Source organism: Mauremys reevesii, linkage group 7 (assembly GCF_016161935.1).
Source record: "Mauremys reevesii isolate NIE-2019 linkage group 7, ASM1616193v1, whole genome shotgun sequence".
Classification (NCBI taxonomy): domain Eukaryota; kingdom Metazoa; phylum Chordata; order Testudines; family Geoemydidae; genus Mauremys; species Mauremys reevesii.
Genome location: NC_052629.1, coordinates 3,015,937 through 3,042,575, shown reverse-complemented (window position 1 = coordinate 3,042,575; position 26,639 = coordinate 3,015,937). Strand labels below are relative to the sequence as shown.

General features: G+C 47.3%; 1 protein-coding gene across 14 annotated transcripts in view; it reads left to right on the top strand.

Annotated features, from left to right (window-relative positions):
* Positions 1-10,850: 10,850 nt before the first annotated feature.
* BTRC (beta-transducin repeat containing E3 ubiquitin protein ligase) overlaps positions 10,851-26,639 on the top strand; it is a 172,349-nt gene continuing 156,560 nt past the window's right edge. For 3 of the 14 annotated variants that reach the window (XR_005601198.1, XM_039546861.1, XM_039546859.1), the window contains exon 1: positions 10,856-11,249. Coding sequence is in view for 12 of the 14 variants with exons in the window: in XM_039546861.1 (XP_039402795.1) it covers positions 11,202-11,249 (48 nt within the window). In the remaining 2 variants the exon portion in view is untranslated. Of the gene's footprint in view, positions 11,250-11,977; positions 12,358-23,156; positions 23,211-26,639 lie in introns of those variants that run through there. The other 11 variants (XM_039546867.1, XM_039546860.1, XM_039546862.1 and 8 more) reach the window with 11 other exon arrangements.

Here is a 26,639-nt window from a genome sequence, read left to right as displayed (position 1 = left end):
TCCACTTCAGGCTCAGACTGACCTGACGGCTGACTAACTGGAGGTCTGTGTGCCCCATTGAACACGCACAAGTCAGGAAATTCACATTTGCTTCCCAACAGCGACCCTAACTTGTCCGACTTGTGCATATGTTGTGTCTCGGATTGCAGTCCCTGCTGTCGCTGCAGTGCTTCAGTGCAACGTGGAGGAGTTCAGAATGCTGTGGGAATCATGATGCTGAATGTTCTGACATTTGGATATTTAAAATCACAACCTTTGTGTTGCAGTAACACAGACTTCAAGGCCAGAAGGGACCATCCTGATCCTCTAGTCTGACCTCCTGCACATCGCAGGCCACAGAACCTCACCCGCCCACTCTTGTAATAGGCCCCTAATCTCTGGCTGAGTTTCTTCAAATCACAATTTAAAGATTTCAAGGTACAAAGAATCCACCATTTACTGTAGTTCAAACCACCAAGTGCCCCCGTGCCCCCCAGGGTCTCTGACAATCTGACCTGCCGGAAAGTTCCTTCCTGACCCCAAATACGGTGATCAGTTAGACCCTGAGTATGTGGGCAAGACCCACCAGCCAGACACCCAGGAAAGAATTCTCTGTAGTAACTCCGAGCCCTCCCCATCGAGTGTCTCGTGTCCGGCCGTTGGAGGTATTTGCTAATAGCAGCCACGGATGGGCCAGATCCATTGTAGGCAACCTCCTCATGCCATCCCCTCCATAAACTTACCAGACTCAGTCTTGAAAACAGGTAGGTTTTTTTGCTTCCCTTGATTTTTGTTTACTTTAGAAAGAAGAAAGTTTTTGCTCTTGTGGCTAAGGCAGTGGGTTGGGACTCAGGAGATCCGCGCGGCTTCCCGCAGCTCCCCTTGGCTGGGAACGGCCACTGGCAGCTGCGAGCGGCCGTACCTGCGGACACTGAGGTAAACAAAGCATCTTGCAGCCGGCCAGGGGCTTACCCCGAACAAGCCGCAAACCAAGTTTGGGAACCCTTGATTTAGGGGCTACTCTAAACCTCTGACTACCAGAAGCGGGGAAGGGAAGACGGGGTGGATCTCTCCATAATTGCCATGTTCCATACACTTCTCCTGAAGCTCGGGTATGGGCCACTGTCAGAGACAGGCTACTAGACAAGATGGACCATGATCTGACCCAGTACAGCAGCTCTTATGTTCTTAATTCTCGGGTCTGCCACAGATGCCCTGTGTGACCTTGGCCATATCATGTATTCTCTCTGTGCCTCAGTTCTCCATCTGTAAAATGGGAATAATGATCCATCCTTTGTCTGCCTAGTCTATCGACATCCCAACCCTGCAAAGATATATGCCAGTGCTTCACTTCAGCCGTGTGAGCAGCCCCCCAGGAGTCAATGGAGCCAAAGCCCGTGCATAAGTCTCTGCAGAATGAAGGCTTCAGCTGTAAGTTCTCTGAGGCAGGGACTGCCTCTCCTATGTGTTTGTCCTGCACCTGGCAGAATGGGGCCCCATGCTAGGTTGGGGCTCTGGGGCACATGTGCAAATTGATATTTGCTGTGTGCTACTTAAACATCCAATCACTGCAGCTGCTTTAATTCACCATGTAACTATCCAGATAGACGCACGTTGGGGTGCAGATACAGCTGAGGCAATGCATGTTGGCAACTTGTAAAAAAACGTATTTATTTAGACACTAGATTCCTTCAAACAGTTCATGCCAAATCCTACCCAATGAGAGTTTATCCTGCTCCTGCTGAAGTGTGTGGTCAAGTCTTACATCCAGGCCATACTTGCAGTTTAAAAATGAGCAGCATCATTTTTAATTGTCTGAATGCCAAGGATGGGTCTGGGGCTCTGAGCAAATGCCCGGGCCCACCTGCACAGAGCCGGGGATTGCAGATTAGGCCCCAATCCTGCACTTTGTTTTGTTTTTTCACACTCCGCTAACTGGAATTCTATCCACCTTTGCACAAGGGAAAAGTGAGCTTTGAGAGGAGAGCAAGAGAGATTTCAGCACAAACGACCTTGTGTGCATGCATTGGGTCATTATACCAGCCAGAAAACTCCAGCTTGCAGCGGAAGTGCTGTCTTGGTCGTAACCAGAGAGGTGTGTTGTTCTAACAGCTGGGGTCGGTAAGGGGCTGTATGCTGGCGTGGGAAGATGGTGGGATTAGGAATGGCGTTTGGCTTGAGGCGATTCCTCAGTGCCACTTGCTTAGATTCATCCCCAATCAGTGGTGGATGAAAATTGTTCCTCTTCTGGTCAGTCTAGATTCTTATACCGCCCTGATCACCATAGTCTATGGTCTGGCCTTTGTGTGAAATGAGGAGATGGTCTCAGGCTAGAACCTTCTAGACACGATCCAGGCCACAGAGCTACCAGCTCAGGTGGTAAAAACACCTCCTCATGGGCAGTCGCGGCGTAGAAGTAACGGATTGTCTGGGCCTTGGAGACCGAACTGCTCCCTTCCCTTGTGAATGGTCCTTCCTTACGGATGTTTGTTTCATCTCTGGCTCAGAGGTCTTGTCGATACATCCTCCAATGGTGACCATATCAGCTGTGGGTGACCTTGTAAGTGCAGACCCCTGATGGAGGTGATATTTAAAAGGCTGGTTTGAGGACCAGGCAGAGCAGGTTCCCATCAGTGTGCTCAGTGTTGCTCAACACACAGAGGGAGACCTGGTGAAATGTGCGCCAAGGAACTCTGGTTCTAAACAGGGCAGATAGAAAAGTTAATACATGGATAAGCAGATGCAGGGAAGTTTCCTCTGTTTTTAATTGTTGGTGGCTGGTCCCTTTTCCAAAGAGAGATTGGATTCTTTCAACTGGGAACCCAGGTGTAGTCTGCAAGAGGATTTTGAATGAAGAGAGAAGGCAGTAGATAAAATGCACAAGAAAGGAAGTCAACAGAGGGTGGGTAACATAGAATCCCACAGGGCCCAGCCCTGAAGCTCCTTATTCAAGAATGGAAATCAATGGGAGCTTTGCCTGAGTAAGGACTTTGGGATTGGGTCCACAACCTTGCTCCCCTATAATGTCAGGTAACTACCTGATTCTTTCTGTCCCAGTCATGCAGCAATTACTTTTGGACCTGAGAAGCGTAACACGCCTCCAAAGGATTCGGCAGAGATGTGATCACTGCGTAGTGAGTGGGTATTCGCCAAGCAAACCCTCTTGTGTAGTTACGATGTAAGTCAAGAGTATTTACAGGAGATCTCACTGTCTGTAACTTAAAGCTTTAGCGAAACAAATTGGAATTGCCTTCTGGAGGCCATTGTTATAAATTACAGACCCAACATCTGCAATGTCTAGACAACCCGCCTCAGATATAAGAGTGAGTCTGGGGAGGGAGGGGTTGGAGTAACAAAGGGACTACGCCAGTGCCACATCAACCGCCCTCCCCAGCCCCCTCACTAAAACCTTCAGCTTCTGATCAGATCAGGGTCTGGCCCCTTTGGGCCGGGTACAAGAACTCGGTACCTGCCCCAGCCACGAACTGAAGCAATTTCACAGGGCTCAGAATGTGTGGCATGGCCGGAGAGCCCCCTCCACTAGCGTCCGATCCTTCCTTGTTGTGAGTCCCACTGCAGTCGGTGCACTGACACCAAGGACGGATTTGGCCTTTGTAGCCTCTATTCACTTATTTATTACATGTTTGGCAGATGTCAAGGAAGCCAGTCCTTCAGGCAGGCTTGTTCCTTCCTGCCCCTGGCCCCTGGGCAGCGCTTGCCATGGGCCCGTCAGCTGAGCGAGGGTTTTTTTTTTTTTTTTTTACAGTTCCTAGCACAAACCTTCTCATTTATATGTAAAGCAGCCATTAGTCATAGCTCCGTTCCCTCACACTGCCTGATGTACAATCACATTTTGCAGTGGATGAATCTTTCCACACAGCTGCTCTGCTATGAATAATCCGTCTCTGGGTCCATAAATCAGAAAAAAATCATGCACCTTCTTCGCCTGATCCTTACACAAAGTCATATATTTTACATGAGGACAAGCTAAATATTTATGAGGCTTTACAAGGCTTTTCCGACTCCTAGGAACTTGTTGTTAGGGTTGTTTTGTTCTGTTTGGTTTTTTTGGGGGGGAGGGGGTGTCTTTCTCCTTTGCACTGGTCTAAACTAGGAATGGGAACCCTGTGCCCTGCCCTTGTGACTTTCATTGACGGGTCTTGGATAATGCCTGAGACAACCAAGGAAGTGGTGAAACTGACTCAGGAGTGAGGCACGTCAGCAAAACCGTGTGTGAAGGCGGGCTGAGACTGGAAAAGCGAAAGGTGCTGTAGATTGGGATGAAGGTAAATTCGCTAGAGGGTGTGTGTGTGTGTGTGTGTGTGTGTGTGTGTGTGTGTGTGTGTGTGTGTGTGTGTGTGTGTGTGTGTGTGTGTGTGTGTGTGTTTAAATTCATTCTCAAATTTTACACCCCTGTGGGATGGTCAAATTGATTCAGCCTAAAACTGTCCTGTGAGGTTGCTATTCTCAGCCTCCCTTTATAAATGGGGAACGATATGCAGCAAGAGAGGAAGAGACGTGCTCAAGGACACACAGCAAGTCAGTGGCAGAACTGGGACAAGAACACAGACATCATTCCCGGAGTCCTGCCTGAACCCTCTCTACTCCTTCCATGGCTCTGCAATCACATTTCCCAGCCTTTTTCTCTATCATTTCACATCCTAAGCAGTTAAATCTCCAGGGGGTGTGAGAGAGAGAGATCACAAGCAACTGGGAGGCTGTCTGCCTGGCTCTCCCTAAAGATCTCAGTCGGCAAGACTGCTGGCTGACTGCAAAGGAGACAAAACCTTTGAGTCACCTCCCTGCAGCATCCAGTACAAATACATGGCTGCTACGGCGCTCTGCTGTGCATGCCAGCTTCCCGCTCAAGCCCTGTATCTGCTGGGAGTTAGCAGGCACGATCAACGGCCCTGACAATACAATTCCATGGTGAAGACTGTTCCTGGGAGCCTTCCACCCCCGATGGAAGCACCGCAAACCTTATGAGAAAGCTGGTGCCTCTGCCAGCCCAGACAATTGTGCCAAGCCTGCAGTCACAAGGCACCTCTAGGACAGGGGTACCGCAGAGCTCAGATACTGGTATGCCACATGCTGATCAGTCTGCAGAGGGCAGGATATGCTGAAAGCTCTGTGCTGCTGCCAGCGAACCCCTTGAAGAATCAGGACATCTCCCTTGTTATCACAGCCCTGACTGAAGCTTCCCCCCTTTTTTCTCTAGTCTCCTGTAGACACGTGTGGTGTTCGGGACATTTTCCTTAGTGGTGCTCTGAGCCCAGCCCAGCGGGCAGGCAGAGCTCTTTGGAGCAGATGACAGGTGAAGGAGAAGTTTGCCCATGTAACACCTGCTCCTGCTCCAGTCAGTGGGAGCTCTGCTGCTGAATGGAAGCACACACTGGCCCTGAGTCTTGAAGCTTGGAGTAGGGGCTGTGGCTCGACTGAACGGCTTTGCAGGAAACTCCCCGATGTATTTGAATTGCCTCAGTCTCAGCAGGCCCAGATCCTCCAAGCTCTGAGAACTGTGCTAGGCCCGGATCTGGAAGGGGGAGGCCAGAAGTGACCCAGGCCCCAGCATCCTTCGTCCTTCATCCTGCTCTATCTTGCACTGGCTACCAAAGGCCAAGTTCTGGCAGCTGGGGATCACTGTGGTATAGGGATGCTTTGGCTAACACTCTTTTTTCCTGGCAATGCACCCGGCGGCAGGGGGCACAGGGGCTACTATTGCAAGGCAATGACCCTGGAGGTTACTACTACACAGGCAACATCCAGCTGGGATTACCGGTGCTTTGGGCAGCAGGGGCAGTGCAAAGCACCCAGAGGTCGCTGCAGAAGCAGGCTTAAGAGGCTGAGCTGGAAGAGAGGGGGCATTCTGTTCACCCTGCCCTTTTCAGGGGGGGCAGGGGGCTGGACTTGATGACTTCTCAAGGTCCCTTCCAGCCCTACATTTCTATGCTAATCCTCCCCGGCTGTCCAAGTCTAACCGTGGCCTCTCCTCCCCCAAGTGCTAGGGGGTGGGGCTGTCTAATATGGAACATTGACAGTCCTTGCCCCAAAGATCTTGCCCGCCAAAGGGAATAACAAGGCCTTCTCTTGCCCATTTTCTCCTTCCCCCTCCATTCTCTTTATTTGTATTTTAACATGGGAAGAATGAAGGCCAGGGACTGCCAAAGAAGGGGAAAGTACGTCCAAGCACACACAGATGGCAAGCCCACAAATTTAATTTAAAATCATCCTTTATTATTCAAAATATGAAAATTCAGGCAGGAATGCCCAAAGGAACTGCTCTGATTAAAGCTCCCAGTGTCTCATGGCTGGCTCCTGCTGCTTCCTCCGAGGGTTACTGGGACAAGAAATGAAAACCCTCTGGAATGCGGAGAGAGGTAGCAAGATACCTGCGGTAGATCGTTTAACCAAACGTTTATTTACTGACCCAATCATCTTCACTTAAAGCAAAGCACCAGCTGTTCCTTACCCAATTAATGATTGCCGCAGCAAATTAACATGGAGTTACAGTGTGGATGTGGTCCACTGAGTCTGCAATGCACAGAGCAATGTGACAGCACAAAAATAATCCCAGTCACAACGTTACAGTAAGGCAGCGACTTTCATCTAGAATGATCCCACACTCGGTACATGGCATGTGGTTCAGCATAAAATGCGGCCACCTCTGCAGTGCTCAGGACAGAATATTTTATCCCCTTGAAAACTGATGTTGTTAGAGTTTTGGCCAGGACAAACGTGCTGTTGTAGGAAAGTGGTGAGGACCTCACGAACGGTGATCCAAACAGTACGTTATAATGTATTTGTTTAAGATTTGCTGCACTTTATCCTCTTGTTGTATAATGAGACAGGGTGAGAAAGGAGGGATGAACCCGTTTTCACTTCCCCTTCATAATTCTGGGTCCCTAAGTCAGGTACTGAGATCACTGTCTATCATGCTGCCCAATATTAAGAAAATAAGAACGGCCATATGAGATCAGACCAATGGTCCATCTAGCCCAGTATCCTGTCTTCTGACAGTGGCCAATGCCAGGAAATGAACAGAACAGGGCAATTATCAAGTGATCCATCCTCTGTCATCCACTCCCAGCTTCTGGTAGCTAGAGGTTTAGGTCACCCAGAGCATAGGGTTGCATCCCTGATGGTTTTGGCTAATAGCCACTGATGGGCCTATCCCCCAGGAACTGAGCTCATTCTTTTTTGAACCTAGTTATACTTTTAACCTTCACAACATCCTCCAGCAATGAGTTCCATACGCTGACTGTGCGTTGTGTGAAGAAACACTGCCTTGTGTTTGTGCTGCCTGTTCATTTCACTGGGTGACCCTCTGGTTCTTGTGTGATGTGAGGGGTAAATAACACTCCTGCATTCTCTTCCTCCACACCAGTCATGACTTTATAGACCCCATCAGACCCTCCCCTTAGTTGTCTTTTTTTTAAGATGAACAATCCCAGTCTTTGTAATCTCTCCTCAATGGAAGCTGCTCCATCCCCTAATTATGTTTGTTGTCCTTCTCTGAACCTTTTCCAATTCTAAGGTATTGTTTTTGGGGTGACCAGCTCTGCAGGCAGTATTCAGGGTGTGGGCGTACCATGGATTTATATAGTGCATTATGATATTGTCTCATTGTTTCCTTATCCCCCCCCGCCCCCCCCTGTCTGCATCCAGCTGTTGTCTCTTGTTTTATACTTAGATTGTAATCTCTCTAGGGCAGGAACTGTCTTTTTGTTCCGTGTTTGTCAGGGCCACCCAGAGGATTCAGGGGCCTGGGGCAAAGCAGACATAAAAAAGGCACCACTCGCCACAGCACTTCTACTCACCGGGTGGCGCTCCAAGTCTGCGGCGGCGGCGGGTCCTTCACTCGCTCCAAGGACACGCCGCCGAAGTGCCGCCGAGGACCCGGAGCGAGCGAAGGGCCCGACGCCGAACTGCTGCCGAGGAGCCAGAGCGAGCGAAGGGCCCGACGCCGAACTGCTGCCGAGGAGCCAGAGCGAGCGAAGGGCCCGACGCCGAACTGCTGCCGAGGAGCCAGAGCGAGCGAAGGGCCCGACGCCGAACTGCTGCCGAGGACCCGGACCACCGCCAGGTGAGTAAACATTAAAAAGGCGCCTCTAACCGGGCGGCCCTGGTGTTTGTACAGGGCCAGGCACAAAGGCATGTTGGGCCATGATTGGTGCTCCTAGGTGCTACAATAATACAAATAATTAATAGTTTTAAGAAGGGGTTCAAAGAAGAGGGAAGCGATTGGCACACAGGTTGTTTGACGCATAAGGAGAGGCCTGAAGGAAAGCATGAAGCTAAGAGGGGGAGAAGGAGGCAAAGGGCGTAGTTAGAAAAGATGATCTGGAGAAGTTATAGGATGAGGCGGCAGCAGAGAGAGATGAGGAGCAAGCGAGCAGAGCAGTGCAGAGTTTTGAGAGCCAGCCAGCGCTGCACTGTGACGTTCGGGACGTTCTTAAAGCTGTCACTTTGAGGTCTTGTTCAGCCTACTAGACGCACCTGTGACCAGCTGACAAGATGGTAAACGCCTCTTGTCCCTGTCTACACCGACTGCAAAGTCATGTTTAACATCCTGTTACTTCTACTGTAAGTTCTTTGGAGCCCGGACTGACTTGTTCTGTATTTGTACAGAGTCGAGCACAGTGGGGCCCTGGGCCATGAGGGAGGTTCCCAGGTGATACCTCAGTACAACTAGTAAGTCGTAGCTACCACAGCTCCTTAAAGTCATGTTCTAACAGGACCTAGTTTTCTAGTGAAGACGAGTCCTTACACAAGTAGTTAACAACCCCTTCTTTTTTAACTGAGTAAAGCTGTTTGTGTGCCCGAGGGCCAGGGCAAACTTGGTAAGCTGCTCCAGGAACCTGACCACCTGCATCCTGCAGTTCTGAAGCGACGGCTCCTCCTCCTCCGTCTCCGTAACAATCTGGTCTCACCATTCAGTGTGTGTTGGCTGCTGTTGCTCTGAGAATTGAACGATCAGGAATAGCTGACTGGCATCAAAGCAGGGTTTCTCCTCTGGCGACTTCCTCTGCTTGCAATTGTTCTAGCTGGTGCCTTGAGGCCAGTCCAATATTGCAGAATCTGACATCATAATGGACAGGAACGGTTATTCCTCTGGGCCTCATCCATACTGGTGGGGAGCAGTCTGGAAATGGCAGGGGCAACAGTTCAGTCCTAGGATACTGGGAAAGAGCAGGGATGAGGAGTGGGTGATGTCTGCTCCAAGTCAGCAGGTATCCCACAACATGCCATGAAAACTGCCCCCACTTCAGGGAGCCTGGTGGCAGTGCAAGGGCCTCTGGGATACTTACCTGCACAGCACCATGCGTACACTGATGCAGTATGGCGCTGTGTGGACGCAAGTGATGTTGCTTGCATGGGTGCAAACACAATAGTGTGAAATACTGAAGAGAGGGTTTCATCAGCATATTACAGGGGCAAGTCACAGCAGTATAAGCACAGTTTTCCACCAGCGCAGTCTGTCTGCATTCGCTACGTTGACAGAACTGCTCAGCTGTGTGTCATAGGCCCTATACTCTTCAGAGACCAACAGAGATTCCCTTTTAGCTCAGACAAGGCTCTAGTTCTATCCATGCTGTTGCAGTGAAGTTCTCAGCAGCTGTGGGTTGTACCATACTGACATTGAAATCTTCTGTGGCCTGGCACTAGGCTGCAGAACTCACCTGCAGGGCCTTAATCATCCCTCCCACACAGGGGCATCATTTCAGAAAAATTCAGGGGTATGGGGCTGGTCCTGGGGGGTTACCAGGCTGGTCCCATCTCAGAGGGAGGCAGGGAGGATGCAGCCTGGTCCTATCGCGGGGAGGGGGGGCATGTTGGGGCATGTCTCACTGGTGGCTGGCAAGGGGCAGAGATCAGGGCCTAACTCACTCTGTGGTCAGCTCTGGCCCATGCCACTGCTGCAGCTTCCTGCCTGGCCGGGGGAAATGAGGGTGGTGCTGACACTGTGGTACTGCAGCATGAGCTGGTGAGGAGCTATGAAAAAGCAACTGCCTCTCCCCACCCTATAGCAAATGATGCTCCCAAGCACTCCACCCATTCAGCCATGGAGCAGGGAGGCCTTGGGCACAATGTCGTATCCCAGTGCCACACTGGGTCACTTGCAGACACATCCTCCCAGGCAGAGGCAGCTATTTGTTTTCATTTGCAAGGCCGTTCCTGGTCTATCCTCACCCCACCTGTCATCTCCCACATGCTACTGAGAGATCAACTTCTGTCTCTGCTCTGCCAATGCCTCAAGCCTTTGTCACCCCCTCGTTAACGTTTTCAAACGAGCACCTTCACGTTGTCTCCTATACCACCTCTTGCACTCGGGAGGAGCACGTCATAAGCCTCTACAAACCTACTCACTGCCCTCCGGTAAAACCCTCCTTCGCTGCAACAGCTCCCTACAAAAGCACAACACCTGCTGTGCTGCAAGACAGCCTCCCAGCACTCTGACCAGCGGCATCTTGCTGTTTCCTTCTGCTCCCCATCGGTCTGCCTGTAGCCACCTGTTGGCTGTAGATTGCCAGCTGTTTGGGGCAGAGACCAGTTCTTTGTTCTATAGCTGTACAGCGCCTAGCGTAACGGGGGGCTGGGCCTGCCGAAGGTCCTAGGCCTTAGCACAGTGAAGACAGTGAGGATAATGGAGAATTGCTAACTTGGGAGCATCAAAAAGTCATGAGCCAGGGCTGGCAAAACCCAGAGACAAACATGGGGCTGGCACATGAGCCACCAAGCTACACCTGGCCCCGCTTGCAACCTCCTTCTGCAACCACCAGGGCTAGAAACTTCCTTAAAAAACAAGAAGCCAAGGGCCGCCCTCATCACATGACTCCAGGAGCCGGGCCAAGAAGAGAAAGATCAGCAGACGCATGGGAGTCCTCGCAGTGATACTGCATAGACTTGCTCACCTAAAGAGACTACATCTCCCATCAGCCACCGCTGCCCTCCCTCCGGGCTAGCATGCGCAGAGCTGCTGCGGGAGCGGGAGGGGCTGTCGCCGCGCGGCATGCCGGGAGCTGTAGTGCCGCTGTGCCGCCCAGGCGCTTGCCTGGGCCGCGGCCGGGGACTACATTTCCCGTGGGTCTGCGGGCGGCGCGTGCGCCCTGCCGGGGGAAACGGCGGTTCCTGCTTGCGCTGGCTGCGGCCTGCCTGGCACTGAGGGAGGGGGCGGCCCAGGCCCCGGACCCGGACCGGCGGCGGAGCAGCGGGGCGGGACTATGGACCCGGCGGAGGCCGTGCTGCAGGAGAAGGCCCTGAAGTTCATGGTGAGGGGCGGCGGCAGCGGGGGGCAAAGGGCCGGGGCCCCTGGTGGGCTAGAGGGCGGGTGTGGGGCCGGGTGGTGGAGGGGCAAGGGATGGGGGCGCTGAGCTTGGGAGGGCCAGGGCTGGTGGGGAGGACACCTGGGGCGCGGGAGGGGGCGGAGTGCTGACCTATGGGAGGGGGCACGGGGCAGGTGGGGGGAGGAGGACACCTATGGGAGGGAGAGCACTGACCTATGGGAGGGCTGGGGAGGGGCATGGGGCAGGTGAGGGGAGGAGGACACCTGCGGGGAGGGGCGGAGTGCTGACCTATGGGAGGGCTGGGGAGGAGGAGGACACCTGCGGGGAGGGGGGAGTGCTGACCTATGGGAGGGCTGGGGGAGAGGTATCTGTTGGGTCACCGGGGGTGGGGGCTCCTGGAAGGGAGGGGTAAGTGTTTCAGGGAGCCAGGCACCTGGGGGGTAGGTGAGGGATTACCAGAGGGTGGGGGGGGATAAAGGGCTGGGGAACAGGGCATGCGGAGGGGCTGAGGGTTGCTGAGTGGTGGGAGGCAAAGGGCTGGGGAAGGTAGTATTGGGGGAGGGGAGGGGATAGGTGGGGACCAGAGGGGGAGGAGCAGATGGTGGTGGTGAAGGAGGTATTTGGTGTTCATCCTCTGAGACTCCCAAGCGTTGAAGCATGGGGGGGGGGGCACTTAAGGTAGAATTGGGTGGGGAAATACGCCAGGGTGCCGAGTCAGGAAGAGGGCAAGTTCTGGAGTATGAGAGACAGGGATCTTGGAGGAAGGGTGAGCGCAGGTATCAGGGAAGACACCTGAGCCTTTGTAAAGTTGCAGTGAGATCTTTGGCCAGTGTTGGCCGTACATAGTGAGACAAGTAGTAGGGCTTGGGATATCTTTTGGCTGGTTTGGGGGATGCTCGTGATGGGAATAGGGTTTACCTATAGGAGGTGGTGTTAAATGCTGGGATTTTGGTGCAAGGGTATGTGGACAAGAGAGATTGTGCTGGGGGATAGGGAGGCACCTGCAGATGTAAACATACCTACAGGTGCCCTCCTGCCACAATTCTCTGATGGTCCTAGAAATTCTAAACAAGATTTCTGGCCTGATTTGATGGTAAGAGGTGACCCATCAAGCACTGGTGCCTGGAAGAGGTGAAGTTTTTGTTCTGCATGTAGTGTGTGGGGTGTATTAGTTTTATTTGCACATCTGCTCTCCATAGTTTTTTAGTTTTTTTCCCCACCTTATGACCCTTTTTATCCTGGGTGCAGAATTATATATATATTGACATTTTAATCAGTTATGTTTTCCTGCTATATATCCTTGTTAATAGAGTGGATGTAAAGAGCCTTTATATTGTCTTGGTTTATAAATTGGCCTGTGGCACAGAAAATAGCTTTGGGCATCAGTAGCCAAATCCATTTTCAAATGTGACTGGTCTGTTTAGATTTGGCATAATATACCAAATGAAACAAGTTATATTCCTTTTTTTATCATTGTTGATATTTCTAGATTGTTTGCTTCAGTTTCTTGATGCTATTTTTCAACCAAACAGTGATGCCAGCTTAATTGAATGCTAATTTTAGATGCTCTAAACTGTTCTGCTTCTAAGAATACATTTCAAGTGACTGGCAACATTTGTTGAAAGTTTATTTGTTGTGGATTAATGATTCAGTGGCACAGAATTAAATCTTGACTCATAAAGAACCTAAAATACAGCTATGCTTTCAAAATTTATGCCCAACGTGGAAATATTGAAAAACTAGATACAAATCTTGGCTTTCATTTGCACTTCTAAAGGTAGTAGAAAGTCTAAACTCTTAATTAGCTTCTATTTTTTATCTTGTAGTATTGGTATCTGTTTTTAAATCTCTTGTTTCTGTTCAGATCATTGAATTATTTTGCCAGTTCCTTGTATTTTTGTCAGGTTTATGGAATCTCAGGTTGAAGAGCTTAAAAAGATGTTGGATGTCAAAATATCCTTGGCAGCGCAAAAAAAAAAAAAAAGCCCTCTCCATATGTGATTGACTAGAAGAGTGTGCCATATCCTGTTGGATATAGATCTGGCCATGGTAATCCACTCATTTGTGACCTCTAGGTTTGATAATTACAACTCATTGTAACTAGGAGTCATGAAGTCTTGCGCCTTGAAAAAATTCCAACTGTCTACTTAGTAGTACAGAGCACCATGTTGATGCTCCTGATTCTGCATTGGTTCCCTATTGAATAAAGAGTCCAGTTCAAGGTCTCTGACCTGATATTTTGGAGCCCTCCATAATACTGACCCGAGCTATCTGATGGAATACCTGACCCTCCATGACTACAGCCTGCTTATGTTCTGCTGGAACAGTGAAACATCAATGAATTGGGAGAGGCATGTCAGTGTGGGAGAGAGAACTTTCACGGGAACAGGCCATAGACTGTTGAACTCTGAGTGTTGAGTGACCAAGGACTTCATTGCATTGAGGAATAAATGACAGAGTGCTTTGATTTTTAGTTTTCCTTAAGAGTTCTTCAAGACACACAAACAAACAAAAAAAAGCAATCAAACAAGAAAAACGATAAACTAAGCATTTTCTTTTATAGATTGGAAGGGAAGAGAGAGAGACTTTTATTTTCAGAAGTGCTAACAGTGGTATGTAACCTGTCACTTAAATCAGCTTCTGTACCAGTTGACTGGAGGATCACTAATGTGATGCCAGTTTTAAAAAGGTTCTAGAGGTGATCCTGGCAATTGTAGGACAATAAACCTAACTTCAGAAGGAGTCAAATTGGTTGAAACTATAGTAAAGAACAGAATTATTGATAGATGAACATGATTTGTTGGGGAAAGTCAAAACAGCTTTTGTAAAGGGAAATCATGCCTCACCAATCTATTAGTATTCCTCGAGGGGGTCAACAGACATGTGAACAAGGGTGATCCAGTGGATATAGTGTACTTGGACATTCGGAAAGCCTTTCACAGAGTCACCTTTTAGGCAAAATAAGTTGTCATGGGATAAGATGGAAGGTTCCCTCAGGGATCAGTAATTGGTTAAAAGATAGGAAACAAAGGGTAGGAATAAATGGTCCATTTTCAGGATGGGGAGAGGTAAATAACGATGTCCCTCAGGGATCTGTACTGGGACCAGTGCAGTTCAACATATTCATAAATGATCTGAAAATAAGGGGTAAACAAGTGGCAAAATTTTCAGATGATAAAAAATTACTCAAGATAGTTAAGTCCAAAGCTGACTGCGAAGAGTTCTGAAGGGACCTCACAAAACTGGGTGACTGGGCAACAAAATGGCAGATGAAATTCAATGCTGATAAATGCAAAGTAATGTGCATTGGAATACATAATTCCAACTATACATACAAAATGATGGGGTCTAAATTAGCTGTTGCCACTCAAGAAAGTGATCTTGGGGTCATCCTGGATAGTTCTCTGAAGGTCATCCTGGATAGTTCTGTGTGCAGCGGTAGTCAAAAAAGCTAACAACGTTATGAACCACTAGGAAAGGGATAGATGGTAAGGCAGAAAATATCATAATGCCACTATATAAATCCATGGTGTGCCCACAACTTGAATACTGCCTGCAGTTATGGTCGCCCCATCTCAAAAAAGATATATTAGAATTGGAAAAGGTACAGAGAAGGGCAACAAATAAGAGTATAGAACAACTTTGATATGATGAGAGATTTAAAAGACTGGGACTTTTCAGCTTGGAAGAGACAAATAAGAAGGGATATGACAGAAGTCTATAAAATCATGACTGGTATGGAGAAAGAATAAGGAAGTGTTATTTACCCCTTCCCATAACACAAGAGCCAGGGGTCACCCAATGAAATTAATAGGCAGCAGGTTTAAAACAAACAAAAGGAAGTCCTACTTCACACAACGCAGTCAGCCTGTTCCCAGGGGATGTTGTGAAGGCCAAAAGTATAAGTGGGTTCAAAAAAGAATTAGATAAGTTCATGGATGATCAGTCCATCAATGGCTATTAGCCAAGACCATCAGGGTGCAGTCCTGTGCCCTGTGTATCCTAAACCTCTAACTGCCAGAAGCTGGGACTGGATGGATCACTTGATAATTGCCCTATTCTGTTCATTCCGTCTGAAGCATCTGGCACCTGCCACTGTCAGAAGGTAGCATATTGCGCTAGATGGATTGTTGGTCTGACCCAGTATGGCCATTCTTAAGTTCTTATCTTATTTATATCTGTTTTTTTTTGTGGGGGGTGGTGTTATATTGCTACCCTTCACTATAGTTTCTGAGCACTTCCCACTTTAATTAGATTGGCAAAGCAAGGTCCCTAATTGGAATTCTAGGGGTCTTCTGCTCCTCTCACATCTCTGATTATGGGGGCTCTGCATAGAGCAGGTTTTTTGGAGGAGGTATAAGGGGCAATTGTACATGCCAACCAGGCCATCTTGGAAAACTGGTCTGTTGTTTTCTCTATCTCTAAATACTTGGGAGGTGCTTAGATATTGTGGTGATGGCAGCCATATAAGTACCTACAGAGATCTGGAAAGATGCATTCTAGTGCCACCAATGGTGGATCATCTACTCTCCTGTATGTCCAGGTGGCTGATATGCTTGGTATACCATCACTCTGACTAAATGGGTCATAGATTGGGCCAAAGTGGGCCATGCAATTAATTACTGATTTACACAGCATAAGGTGTGCCTTACTGTATCAAATATTGAAAAACTCTTCATAACGACCAGACCCATTATCTACCCGGCTTCTGGTATTTTCATTTTGACTGCAGAGTCACATGTAATTACTGTTTGAAAACAGGTCTGTAGGTGGTGGTATCTCTGTCCCTGTCTGTAAGATTGGTTTTCATTTTTAAAATGTTTTGCGCCTAATCATCAGTAATGAAATTTGCCCAATTGCTAAGCCACTAGATGTCAGGAAGAAATGCATACTAATTTTGTTGTTGTTGTTTTCACACCTAGCCGGTGATGGAAAATGTTATGTTGAAACCTCATCCAGTCACTTAATGGATGAAATGAAGCCTTGTGTAAAAACAGCTTTTTTTTTTTTTTCTTCTTCTGGGTGTCAGAAATTAGTTTATAGATTTGACATTTTGAAAAACGAAGTGGGCTCATTTTGGGGGGTTTCTTTTTTTTATTTTTAAGGAGATGAGGATAGCAGAGGAAAGGAAGCCCTTGTCCCTCATGGCTGATATTAGCTTGATTACTTGTCAGTGATATATTTATGATGTATCCAGCCTTTATCGATTTATTAGATAAGTCTGATCATATGTAATACATATTATCTAATTAATTTTAGGTAATGACATTCTACCTACCTACCCAAATTACTCCTACAGTTTTAAGTAGACATAATATTCACTTACAATCCTGAATTGTTGTGTACCGTTAAGCAGCCCATCCTCAGAGATATTTTAGTGGTGAGTTAAATGATTCCCTCTCTGTAGTTTATGCATCAACCTAATCTTGTAAGGATTCTCTTGGACCCTTTTGGATGAAAACCGCTGTATAAATGCAAGGTATAAAGGCAGCATGAATTGTATAGGCCAGTGCTCTGTAGCAAGTGCAGGAGGGATTTTATAGCACTGCAATCTACTTCTGTTCCCATCATCCATTTTGTGGTGTTTCTTAAATACTCTGGATAAAACAGCACTCATCAGTGCCCTATTAATGCATAAGCTTATAGGAGAATCACATATGCGCCTTTAGTTTTTGAAAAAACTTCTTGTTTTAAATAAAGCTCTGTTTTTTTGTTAAAGAATATGGAATTTATTGTCGTAACCATTTTCAAAAGTACTAAGAATGAGGAGTTCAATACGTAACTTCCCTATTTGAATAAACTGTTTAAAAATGTAGATACAGTACTTAAAGAATAAATGTAATAGGCTCAGCTGAGACTTTGATTAAATGTCATATAAACTAAACTATGTATGCCTGCATAGAATAGTAGATATTTTTTTCAAAGTAGCTTCAAATGGTTCTTTTAAGTGTATGAATGTTCTGATGATTATCTTTTTAATTAAAATGAGAAATCTTTGTTTAAAGTGGCATTCTTTTTTTTACAGCCTGTTACAGTCTCCGTAACAATCATTTCTTAAGTCTGAACGTTTTTAATTCCAGGAATCCATTTATATGAAACTATGTTTAGACTTAATTAAGGAATGATTCTTACAAAGCTTGTAAATAGCCAGGAAAAAAGGGACAGAAAATAAAACTGACAGTCACACTTAACAAAATGATTGTTACAAGGTATGTAATATGCTATAAAAATACAATAAAGGCCTTTTTATAAGAGTTCATATTTTTGATCCTCATTCTGAAAGGTATTTAAGAAAAATATCAAGGCTCTGTGAAGCAACATCTGTTTTCTTGAATGGACTAGTGACAACTTCAATTGTATTTAATTAGCAGTGCATGGAGCTGTACCTGACCAATTTAAGATCCTGTTTAAAATGCCTCTGCAGGCAGTATTTTAATATAGATTTAAGTTTTACCTTCTGTTTCTCACTATATGTGTGAATGAGGCAATTTCTCCCCACTGGTGTTCCTGCCATGGTTCGTGGATGGGAAGATGTTGATACTGGCATTCTTCACTGATAATTTATGTGTGGAAGACAGAATATAACATTTCCCTTCCCTGGAATGGAGAGATATAAGGCCTGATCTTTGGAAGTGCTGAATACCTTTTACTGCCATAAGAACGTCAAGCCATTAGCCTTTTCAACAGCTTCTGCCTCTGTGACCTCTTCCAGTACTGTTTAATAAATACACATTTGTTTCATCCCCCATTGACTGTACTGGCATTGATCCTCCAGGACGTTAAATACTTTGAGATCTATGGATGAACAATGCTATATAAGAGCTAGGGATAGTAGTTGTTGGTGTTATTAAGGTGCTATGTAAATACAAAGTATGTTGTTGTGTTCTCTTACCATAGCCTATGGTTTACAGCAACTATGGGAACAGGCTATTATTGCATTGCCAGAAAAACCCCGTGTTTCCTTACATTTGATGATTACTAGATTTGTAGTGACTTTTGACCTCCTCCCAGTAAGCCAGCCAATAAGCTAAGCAGGATCCAACATGATTTGTATCTTAAAAAAAAAGTGAATCCTGAGCTGATTAACTGTTTTTCTCTGGCTGCTTAGTAAAGGCATTTGCAGTGGAAACAGACATTCAGATTCTTAGTCTCTGTGGTGGTCCAGTTCGTATAGATTACTTCTAGCTTGGATGTTGGTAGGACTGAACCTTTCATATCCCAGAACTTAATGATTATTTTAATAGTTATTTTAGATAAATTGATTTTTACAGTTTCCCTAATAGTATGCGTGCATTGTTTTCATTTTGATAGATAATACCAAGTGTCCAAGACAAGGGAAATATAAAGAGACATGTATCTAAGGAATAAAGAAGTTCAGGAGAGCTAGCAGTTTCTCAAAGAGACAGTATTAAAGGCACAACTGCAAACTATGCCAATGAGAAGGGAAGATAGGAAGAATAGTAAGAAGCCAATATGGCTCCATCGGGACTCTTTAATGACCTGAAAAACAAAAAAGAATCCTACAAAAAGTGGAAACATGGAGAGATTAATAAGGGGGAATACAAAAAGAATAGCATAGGCATGTGGGGACAAAATCAGAAAGATGTAACTTATTTTGTTCTTTAGCCTAGCAAGGTACATAGACAGTAAGAAGAGGTTTTTTAAAAATATATTAGGACCAAGAGAAAGATGAAGGAAAGTGGGGAAGGAGAGCTAATAACAAATGACATCAAGAAGGCTGAGATGGTTAATGCTATAATGTAGGCGCACAACTTGGTACCACATGGCATTTTGATTAAAAAACTAGAACAATATACAATGAATGTGGAGCACATTAAATGGATTAAAAACTGGCTCACTGATAGGTCTTAATAAAACTGTAAATGGGAAATGATCATTAAGCAGATCTCTTTGCAAGAATCTCAGTTCTTTGCCCTGTGCTATTTAACATCTTTATCGATGACCTGGAAGAAAACATAAAATCATCACTGATAAAGTTTGCAGATGACCCAAAAATCGAGGGAGTGGTAAATAGTGAAGAAGACAGGTCACTGATTCAGAGCAATCTAGTTTGCTTGTTAAACTGGGCGCAAGCAAACTGTGTGGTTTAGTATGGCTAAATGTAAATGTGTTCTTCTGGGAACAAAGAATGTAGGACATACTTACAGGGTGGGGAACTTTATCCTGAGACAAGACACAGTGACTCTGAAAGATTTGGGGTCGTGGTAGATAATCAGCTGAACACAAGCTCCCAGTGTGACACTGTAGCCAAAAGAGCTAATGAGATCCTGGGATGCATAAACGGGAATCTCAAGTAAGTTATTTTACCTCTGTATTTGGCATTGGTGAGACCACTGATGGAATGCTGTGTCCTGTTCTGGTGTCCACAATTAAATAGAGATGTTGATAAATTGGTGGGGATTCAGAGAATGATTAAAAAAAAATTAAGAAAACATGCCTTATAGTGATAGAATCAAGGAGCTCAATCTAGTTAGCTTAATAGAGAGAAGGCTAAGGGATGACTTGATTACAATTTATAAGTACCTACTTACAGTAAGTCTACATTGCAGTGTAAGCCCAGGGTTAGTGGGACTTGAGTCAGCTGACCTGTGTTAGAGAACCATGGGCTTGAGCATCTATACTGATTCTTAACCCTATGTTAAGACTTTTCAAATTTGGGCTTTAATAAATGGAGATATACCTATCTCCTAGAACTGGAAGGGACCTCGAAAGGTCCTGCCGTCACTAGCAGGACCAAGTACTGATTTTTGCTCCAGATCCCTAAATGGCCCCCTCAAGGGTTGAACTCACAACCCTAGGTTTAGCAGGCCAATGCTCAAACCACTGAGCTATCCCTCCCCCCAGCTTTGAACCTGGGGCTCTGGTGTCCACACTGCAGCATGCTGACCTGAGTCGAAGCAAACATATCCCAGAGTCCCTAGCACCCTCCTGAAATGTGGCCACTCAGCCTTTTGACCATGATGCACTGTGGGAAATCTTTACTGCCCACCCTGCTTGTTACAGGAAGTTTGAACAGCCTGCCGAGCAGTCATTTTGGGCTGTGTACTCCGAGATACTGGAGCCAGCCTTTTGAAGAACTTCTCTTGCTTGCACTTTCACTCCTGTGTCACGGAAACAGGCAGAGCTTCCATGAGATGCTGGTGGACATTTCCATGCATTTTCTGACCCACCAAAGGTACCTGATGGATTTCATCATGGAGGAGGAGGCAGAGGAGGAACAGAACCCTGGCATGGCAGACTTGCACTGGCAGATTTTGCTCAGTACAATCTGCCTAGCCGCTGATGCCCCCTACGTAAAGCAGTGCATCTGGCGCAGGACTACAAGCACGGACTGGTGGGATCACATTGTCATGCAGACCTGGGATGACCAGTAGTGGGTCCAGAACTTTCGGGTGAAGAAAGCTACGTTTCTGGAGCTTTGTGAGCAGCTCGCCCTGACTCTTCAGTGTAAAGACGCACACGCGAGGCACTCTCGCCTGTCCAGAAGCGGGTTGCTATAACCTCCTGGAAGCTGGCTGCCCCAGACTGCTACAGGTCTGTTGTCTACCAGTTTGATGATGGAGAGTTGACTGGTTAAAGTGGTAGCAGAGGTTTCTGAGGCAATCAGGCATGTGGTTTACTCCAAGGTGGCGGGCATTCAAGATATTCTGGAGGTAATTGCTGGCTTTGAGATAATGGGGTTTCCTAACTGCACTGGGGCCATTGATGGGACTCGTGTTCTTCATTTGCCCTCCTTAAGGAGTACACGAGTGCATAGACTGCAGAGGGCACTGCTCCATTGTTATACAGGCCCTCGTGGATCACAGAGGCTGAGTTATGAATGTCAACGTGGGCTGCACTGGAAAAGTTCACAATGTCAGATTTTGCCATTCGGGAGTCTACATTTATGGACAGGCCGGCACACTGGTCCCACTAAGTGATATTATAAATGGAGTTATAGTCCCCACTGTTATTCTGGGGGACCCCACCTACCTCTTTTTGCCTTCGTTTATGAAACCACACGCTGATTTCGGAGGCCCTGGCAAAAGGAGGTTTGTTTACACTCTCAGCTGGTGAAGAATGGTGGTTGAATGTGCTTTTGGCAGATTAAAATCCTGTTAGAGGTGTCCACAGAGCCATTTGGATGCCAGTGTCATCAGCACTGTCTGCATTACTATGGCTTGCTGTGCTCCTTGCAATCTTTGTGAAGCCAGAGGTGAGTCATTTCCCCCTGAATGGACCTGTGACAGCGAGGGGTTGCTGAATCGCTATGCTCAGCCAAACAGTGCACCTACCCCAGCTCGGGTTGGCTGCACCCGGGCAACAGAGGTCGGGGATGCTTTGAGTTCTTACGTTATGGCCTTGCACAGCCCAGTGGAAGAGGGGGACTAGCACCTGTGCAATGTGCTTGTGTGGGGAAAGGGGCTAATTGATTTTGGGGGAAGTTTGCTCGATTGCCATGCAATATACTTATGCATGACACGTTGAATACTGGATTGGGGGGTGGCATGAATTAGTGTAGGTTCATAGAAGGAAGGTATTGAAATGTGAATTGCTGTACCTAACTGCATAGAGGAATAGTTAAATTAAACAAAGACTGTGTCTGGCTAGCCAACTACAAAAGCAGTTTCTCCTCCCTTGGTGTTCACACCTCAACTGCTAGAAGAGGGCCTCATCCTCCCTGATGGAACTAACCTCGTTGCCTCTAGACTGATTCTGGCCTGCATATTTATACCTGCCTCTGGAAATTTCCATCACATGCGTCCGACAAAGTGGGTATTCACCCACGAAAGCTCATGCTCCAATATGTCTGTTAGTCTATAAGGTGCCACAGGACTCTTTGTCGCTTTTTATAGAAGAATAGTGTTGCTTAGTCATGTATAATTGCTCCTGATCATGTTTTTAGCTTTATCTCAAATCATGATTGTATGAGGTGATGCACTGATAGCAATAAACTTTCCTGATGATATAAAAAGCTTTATTTGTAAAGTGTTAAAACTGTACGACAGTCGCCTATTGCTACGCAGGCCAGCTGACATTACAACACCCAAAACAAGTACCAGCAAAACATTTCCAAAACAAAAATATAAAAGAGCAGGAAACAGTGCAAACATGACTTAAACCCCCTACTGCTACTTGTCTCTTGGCTCCATGTTCTCTATTCCCTTCTTTCCCTGTTTTCTGTGCACTTGGTGCCAGGCTGGGGATGGAGGTATCCACAGGAGAGGGGTTCAAGAAGGAAGGCTCCAGGGGGTTTAGTTGCTCTGTCCAGCTGCCTATGGGGCTTGAATGCATGGGCTACCCTAACATGGAGTTGTCCAAGGTATTTTTCGACTGAAGCTACAATGCAGGGAGATCAGGTCATGGTGTAGGAGAGGCAGCAGGAGCTGGTGCTCCACCACCCATGATGAAGATGAGTCACTCAAACAGTGCTCTCTGAGCTCTGTCCTCCTCCCTTAGCCACGATTCCTGTTCTAGGAACTGTGTTGAAAGTGCCTGCTCCATAGCTGAAACCCTGTCCTGCCCTCGGGCGGCAAGCGTCAGCCTTTCCACCTGCCTCTCAGCATGCTGCTGTTCCAGTCTTTCATCTCTCTGCTGCTGGTATTGGACTGCTTGTCAGCCCTTTCAAGAACCTTGACCGTAACTTCATCACAGAAACGCTTCCGTCTGGAATGCTCCACAAAGGTATATTGGGCCAGGTGTCAAATTCTGGATGTACAGCAGCCAGTGGAGATTGAGAGGCCTGAAACAGGACAAGAAATAGAGGGTTATTGTCTAAAATAGCTCAGTGGAGGAGCATAGAATTAATTCTTGTGGAATCTCAAGGACATAAAATGTTATATTTCAAAACTGAACCAAAATATATTGTGAAAGGGATGCTTCTGTCCACAGAATCTCTCTGGATACAACCTGGTTAATCACAGTTCCAGAAGTGCAGAGACCATCGTAAGTTAAAAATTATAAACTTTTTTGATTTTATAAAAATTTCATCAGTAATTGGATTGTCTGGGGTGGTGACAAGTGCACTTGCAACAAAAGGCTTTTTCTATCATTTCCTGCCTTTCATGTTTTGGAGGAAATAACTGTTATTTGTGGTGCCCTCTTGGAAAAAGGAGCTGTTATTCCAAGCTGTTGGTGGGAAATCTACACTATACGCAGCTGAAGTATTCAAACGTATAGTGACTGAACAGCACATCTATGAGTGGAGTGAGCTAGTCAGCTACTGAGGTGGCCCGGGAAAATATACTTTTCCCTGCAATGTGACCACCTAGCTGGAGTTTCTGTTTCAGAAAGAGTTTGCAGCTATCAGCAACCAGGCGTGTGTTAGAATCCATGAAGGAATTAACAGGATGCTGCGTTAGCTTACCCGTGGTTTACCCTGTTCTGGCTGCATGCAAATGCACAGAACTCCACAGCCTTCCTCCTCCTCGTTGATGGCACATTTCTGGACAAAAATTGACACCCCAGTCATACTTGGAAGAAATGATTTTGTTACCCACGGACTGCATGGACAACCTCTAATTGAAATGGGTTAGATTTGGAAATTGAACACAGTTTTACTTACACACACACACCTCACTGTTTCTAGGTTGCTCCATAGATCACTGAGCAGTTACAGTGTGGCAAACTTTAAGGCATGTCAATGTAAGGTTATTAATTGTAAGAACTAGAAATGGCCTAGCAAAAATTCGAGCTTTTCAAGTAAAAATGCTCTTTAAATGTGTCCTTTATCACAGTGGTTCTCATCCTGTGGTCTGAGTCCATGGACTGTCTTAAGGGGTCTGCAGAAGACTTACCCTGTGTTTACACTAGAGAGATTACAGTGGCACAGCTGTACAATGCAGCTGTAGTATCTCTTGTGTAGCTGCTCTATGCCGATTGGGGGGGGGGGGGCGGTGGCCGGGCAGGGGGCCCCAACGAGCACACTAGTACTGAGGCCGACATAATGTATGTCACTTGGGGCGTGTGTGTGTGTGTGTGTGTAATATGTGCACCCGAGGGACATAAATTTTGCTGACATAAGTTGTAGTGTAGACATAGCCTTAGATTGAAAACGGACCGACCAGAATTCAGCTACATGCAGCATGCCCTCGCTATAATGAACCCTTTGGGATCCAAGCCATTTATTCGTTAGAGCCAGGGGTTCTTCATAGCAAAAGAGACCTGCTGCATCTGCGGCGGGGGCTGACAGCTCCTCCCTCCAGTCCTGGGACTGGAGGTGGGATCCAGGTACCAGGTCCACTATATCCAAAGGTTTGTTGTTATGAAGGGTGTTGTAGCGAGGATGCGCCGTACACAGACAATAGATTTCCAAAGGGGCCCACAAATAATAAAATTAAAAAAAAAAAAGGGTTGAGAACCACAGCTTTCCTGTTTGGAATTCCCGGTTGCTGGTTTGAGCTCCACATGGGTGGGGGAGGGGAGACACCAAGGTGCTAAGATACAATCTGCCATTAACAGATACACACTGGTAGCCAGGGCGTTTCATGACTTTTGCATTAGTTCTTAGAGCAGAAATTCCTCCCATTACTGTAATAATTAACTTTTAAATTGGAGTCAAACTTACTGGGCTCAGGGGTGGCTTCTGTCTCCTCTGGGTTTGCTGCAGGCTCGGCAGTGGGGTGGTCCTTGGAGGATGTGGGTGGGGAAGAGGCATCAAACAACTGTTCCTGTTGATCCTGGCCCACAGCCTGATCCGGGACTGGTTTCAGAAACAGTCACTTCATGCTCCTCACTTGCAGCCTGCTGCTGACTCCCATCAGTTACCAGCCTGGATTCAGGGAACAGCAGGGCACCATCTTGGCTGACCAGGTTGTCATGCACCATGGTTGGCTCCATGCTGGGCACAGTTCCTAGCACCAGGTCAAACTCCTCATAAAACAGACATGAGGTTAGCGAGCTGTCTGAGGTATTGTTCTAGTCCCTGGTCTGCCGGTACCCGTTCGTAAGCCACTTAACCCGCTCCCTGCACTAGTCACCAGTCCGGAGAATTTACAGAGCTGCCAGCTTTTTAGTTATTTGCTGGTATGCATGATCATTCCTGGTACTTCACTAAAATCCACAGTTTTACTGGCCTCACACCAGAGATTTACCAAAATCTGGCTGTGCTCCTATCACCATGAAGCAGCACACTTTGCAGAAGGCTTGTTCTGTTCGGTCTCAGTTGCAAACACAGAAGGGTCTCTGATGGGGTGATTGCAGCTCAGTGATCAGAAGACAATAGAAGGTTAAGGCTGACTCACTGAGCTGCAGATGCCCCTCAGAGGGGGATAGCTTCTGTTTTCAGTTGAATCAATTGGAGATTGTTGGGATAGAGAGGACTGAGGAAGTTAGCTTCTTCTGGTGGACTCCCAGGACACAAGTCAAGCGGGGTTGCGCCTACACTGCAAAGCAATAGGACTTGACCTTGTGTCCCAGCTTGATTCTGGCTTGGACTCTCTACTCCTGCAGCGTCGCAGGTCCAAGCCTAGGGTTAGCACGATTCATCTGTAGGTTTAAGGGGGGTTCGGCTTGCGTCTGAGCCTGAGTGCTTATTGCATTGTAGACATACCTTCGGGAACAAATATTTAATAATGGGCTCTTCAGTCTAGCAGAGAAATGTCTAATACAGGGGTCGGCAACCGCTTGCACGCGGCTCACCGGGGGGCTGGGCCAGTTTGTTTATCTGCTGCGTCGGCCGATCGTGGCTCCTACTGGCCAGGGTTTGCTGTCCCAGCGCTCTGCTGTGACTACACAAGCCGCATTAAAGTGCTGCCACGTTAAAGCGTTGCCAGTGTAGACTAGCCCTCACTGGCTAGGCAGTAGTACTGCTGAAAAGGATCTGGGCATAATAGTGCTCAGGGCTGGGAAAGGGGGTTGGGGTGTGGGGTGGTGCTTACCTCAGTGGTGGTGGTGGGGCTCTGCAGAAGCGGGCAGCGTGTTCCTGCAGCTCCTAGGCAGAGGGGCCAGGGGGCTTTGCATGCTGCCCCTGCAGCTCCCATTGGCTGCGGTTCCCGGCCAATGGGGGCTGCGGAGCTGGAGCTCATGGTGGGGGCAGTGCATGGAGCCCTCCATGGCCTTCCCTCCCCCAGGAGCTGCAGGGACAAGAAGAGCCGGGTAGGGAGCCTGCCAGCCCTGCCAACCCTCCCCTCTTCCAGCAGCAGGATTCCCCGACTGCGTGCCATCGCCCGCCTCTTCCCTGCCTCCCCCCAGCACCAGCAGGGGTCCTGGGCCATGACCCCCAGCACCTGTGGAGCCCCCAGCCTCCCCGGCCCAAGTTTTAGTCGGGGCTATATAGTACAAGTCATGGATGGGTCACGGGCTGTGAATTTTTGTTTACTGCCCGTGACCTGTCCATGTTTCTTACTAAAAATACTTGTAACTAAAACATAGCCT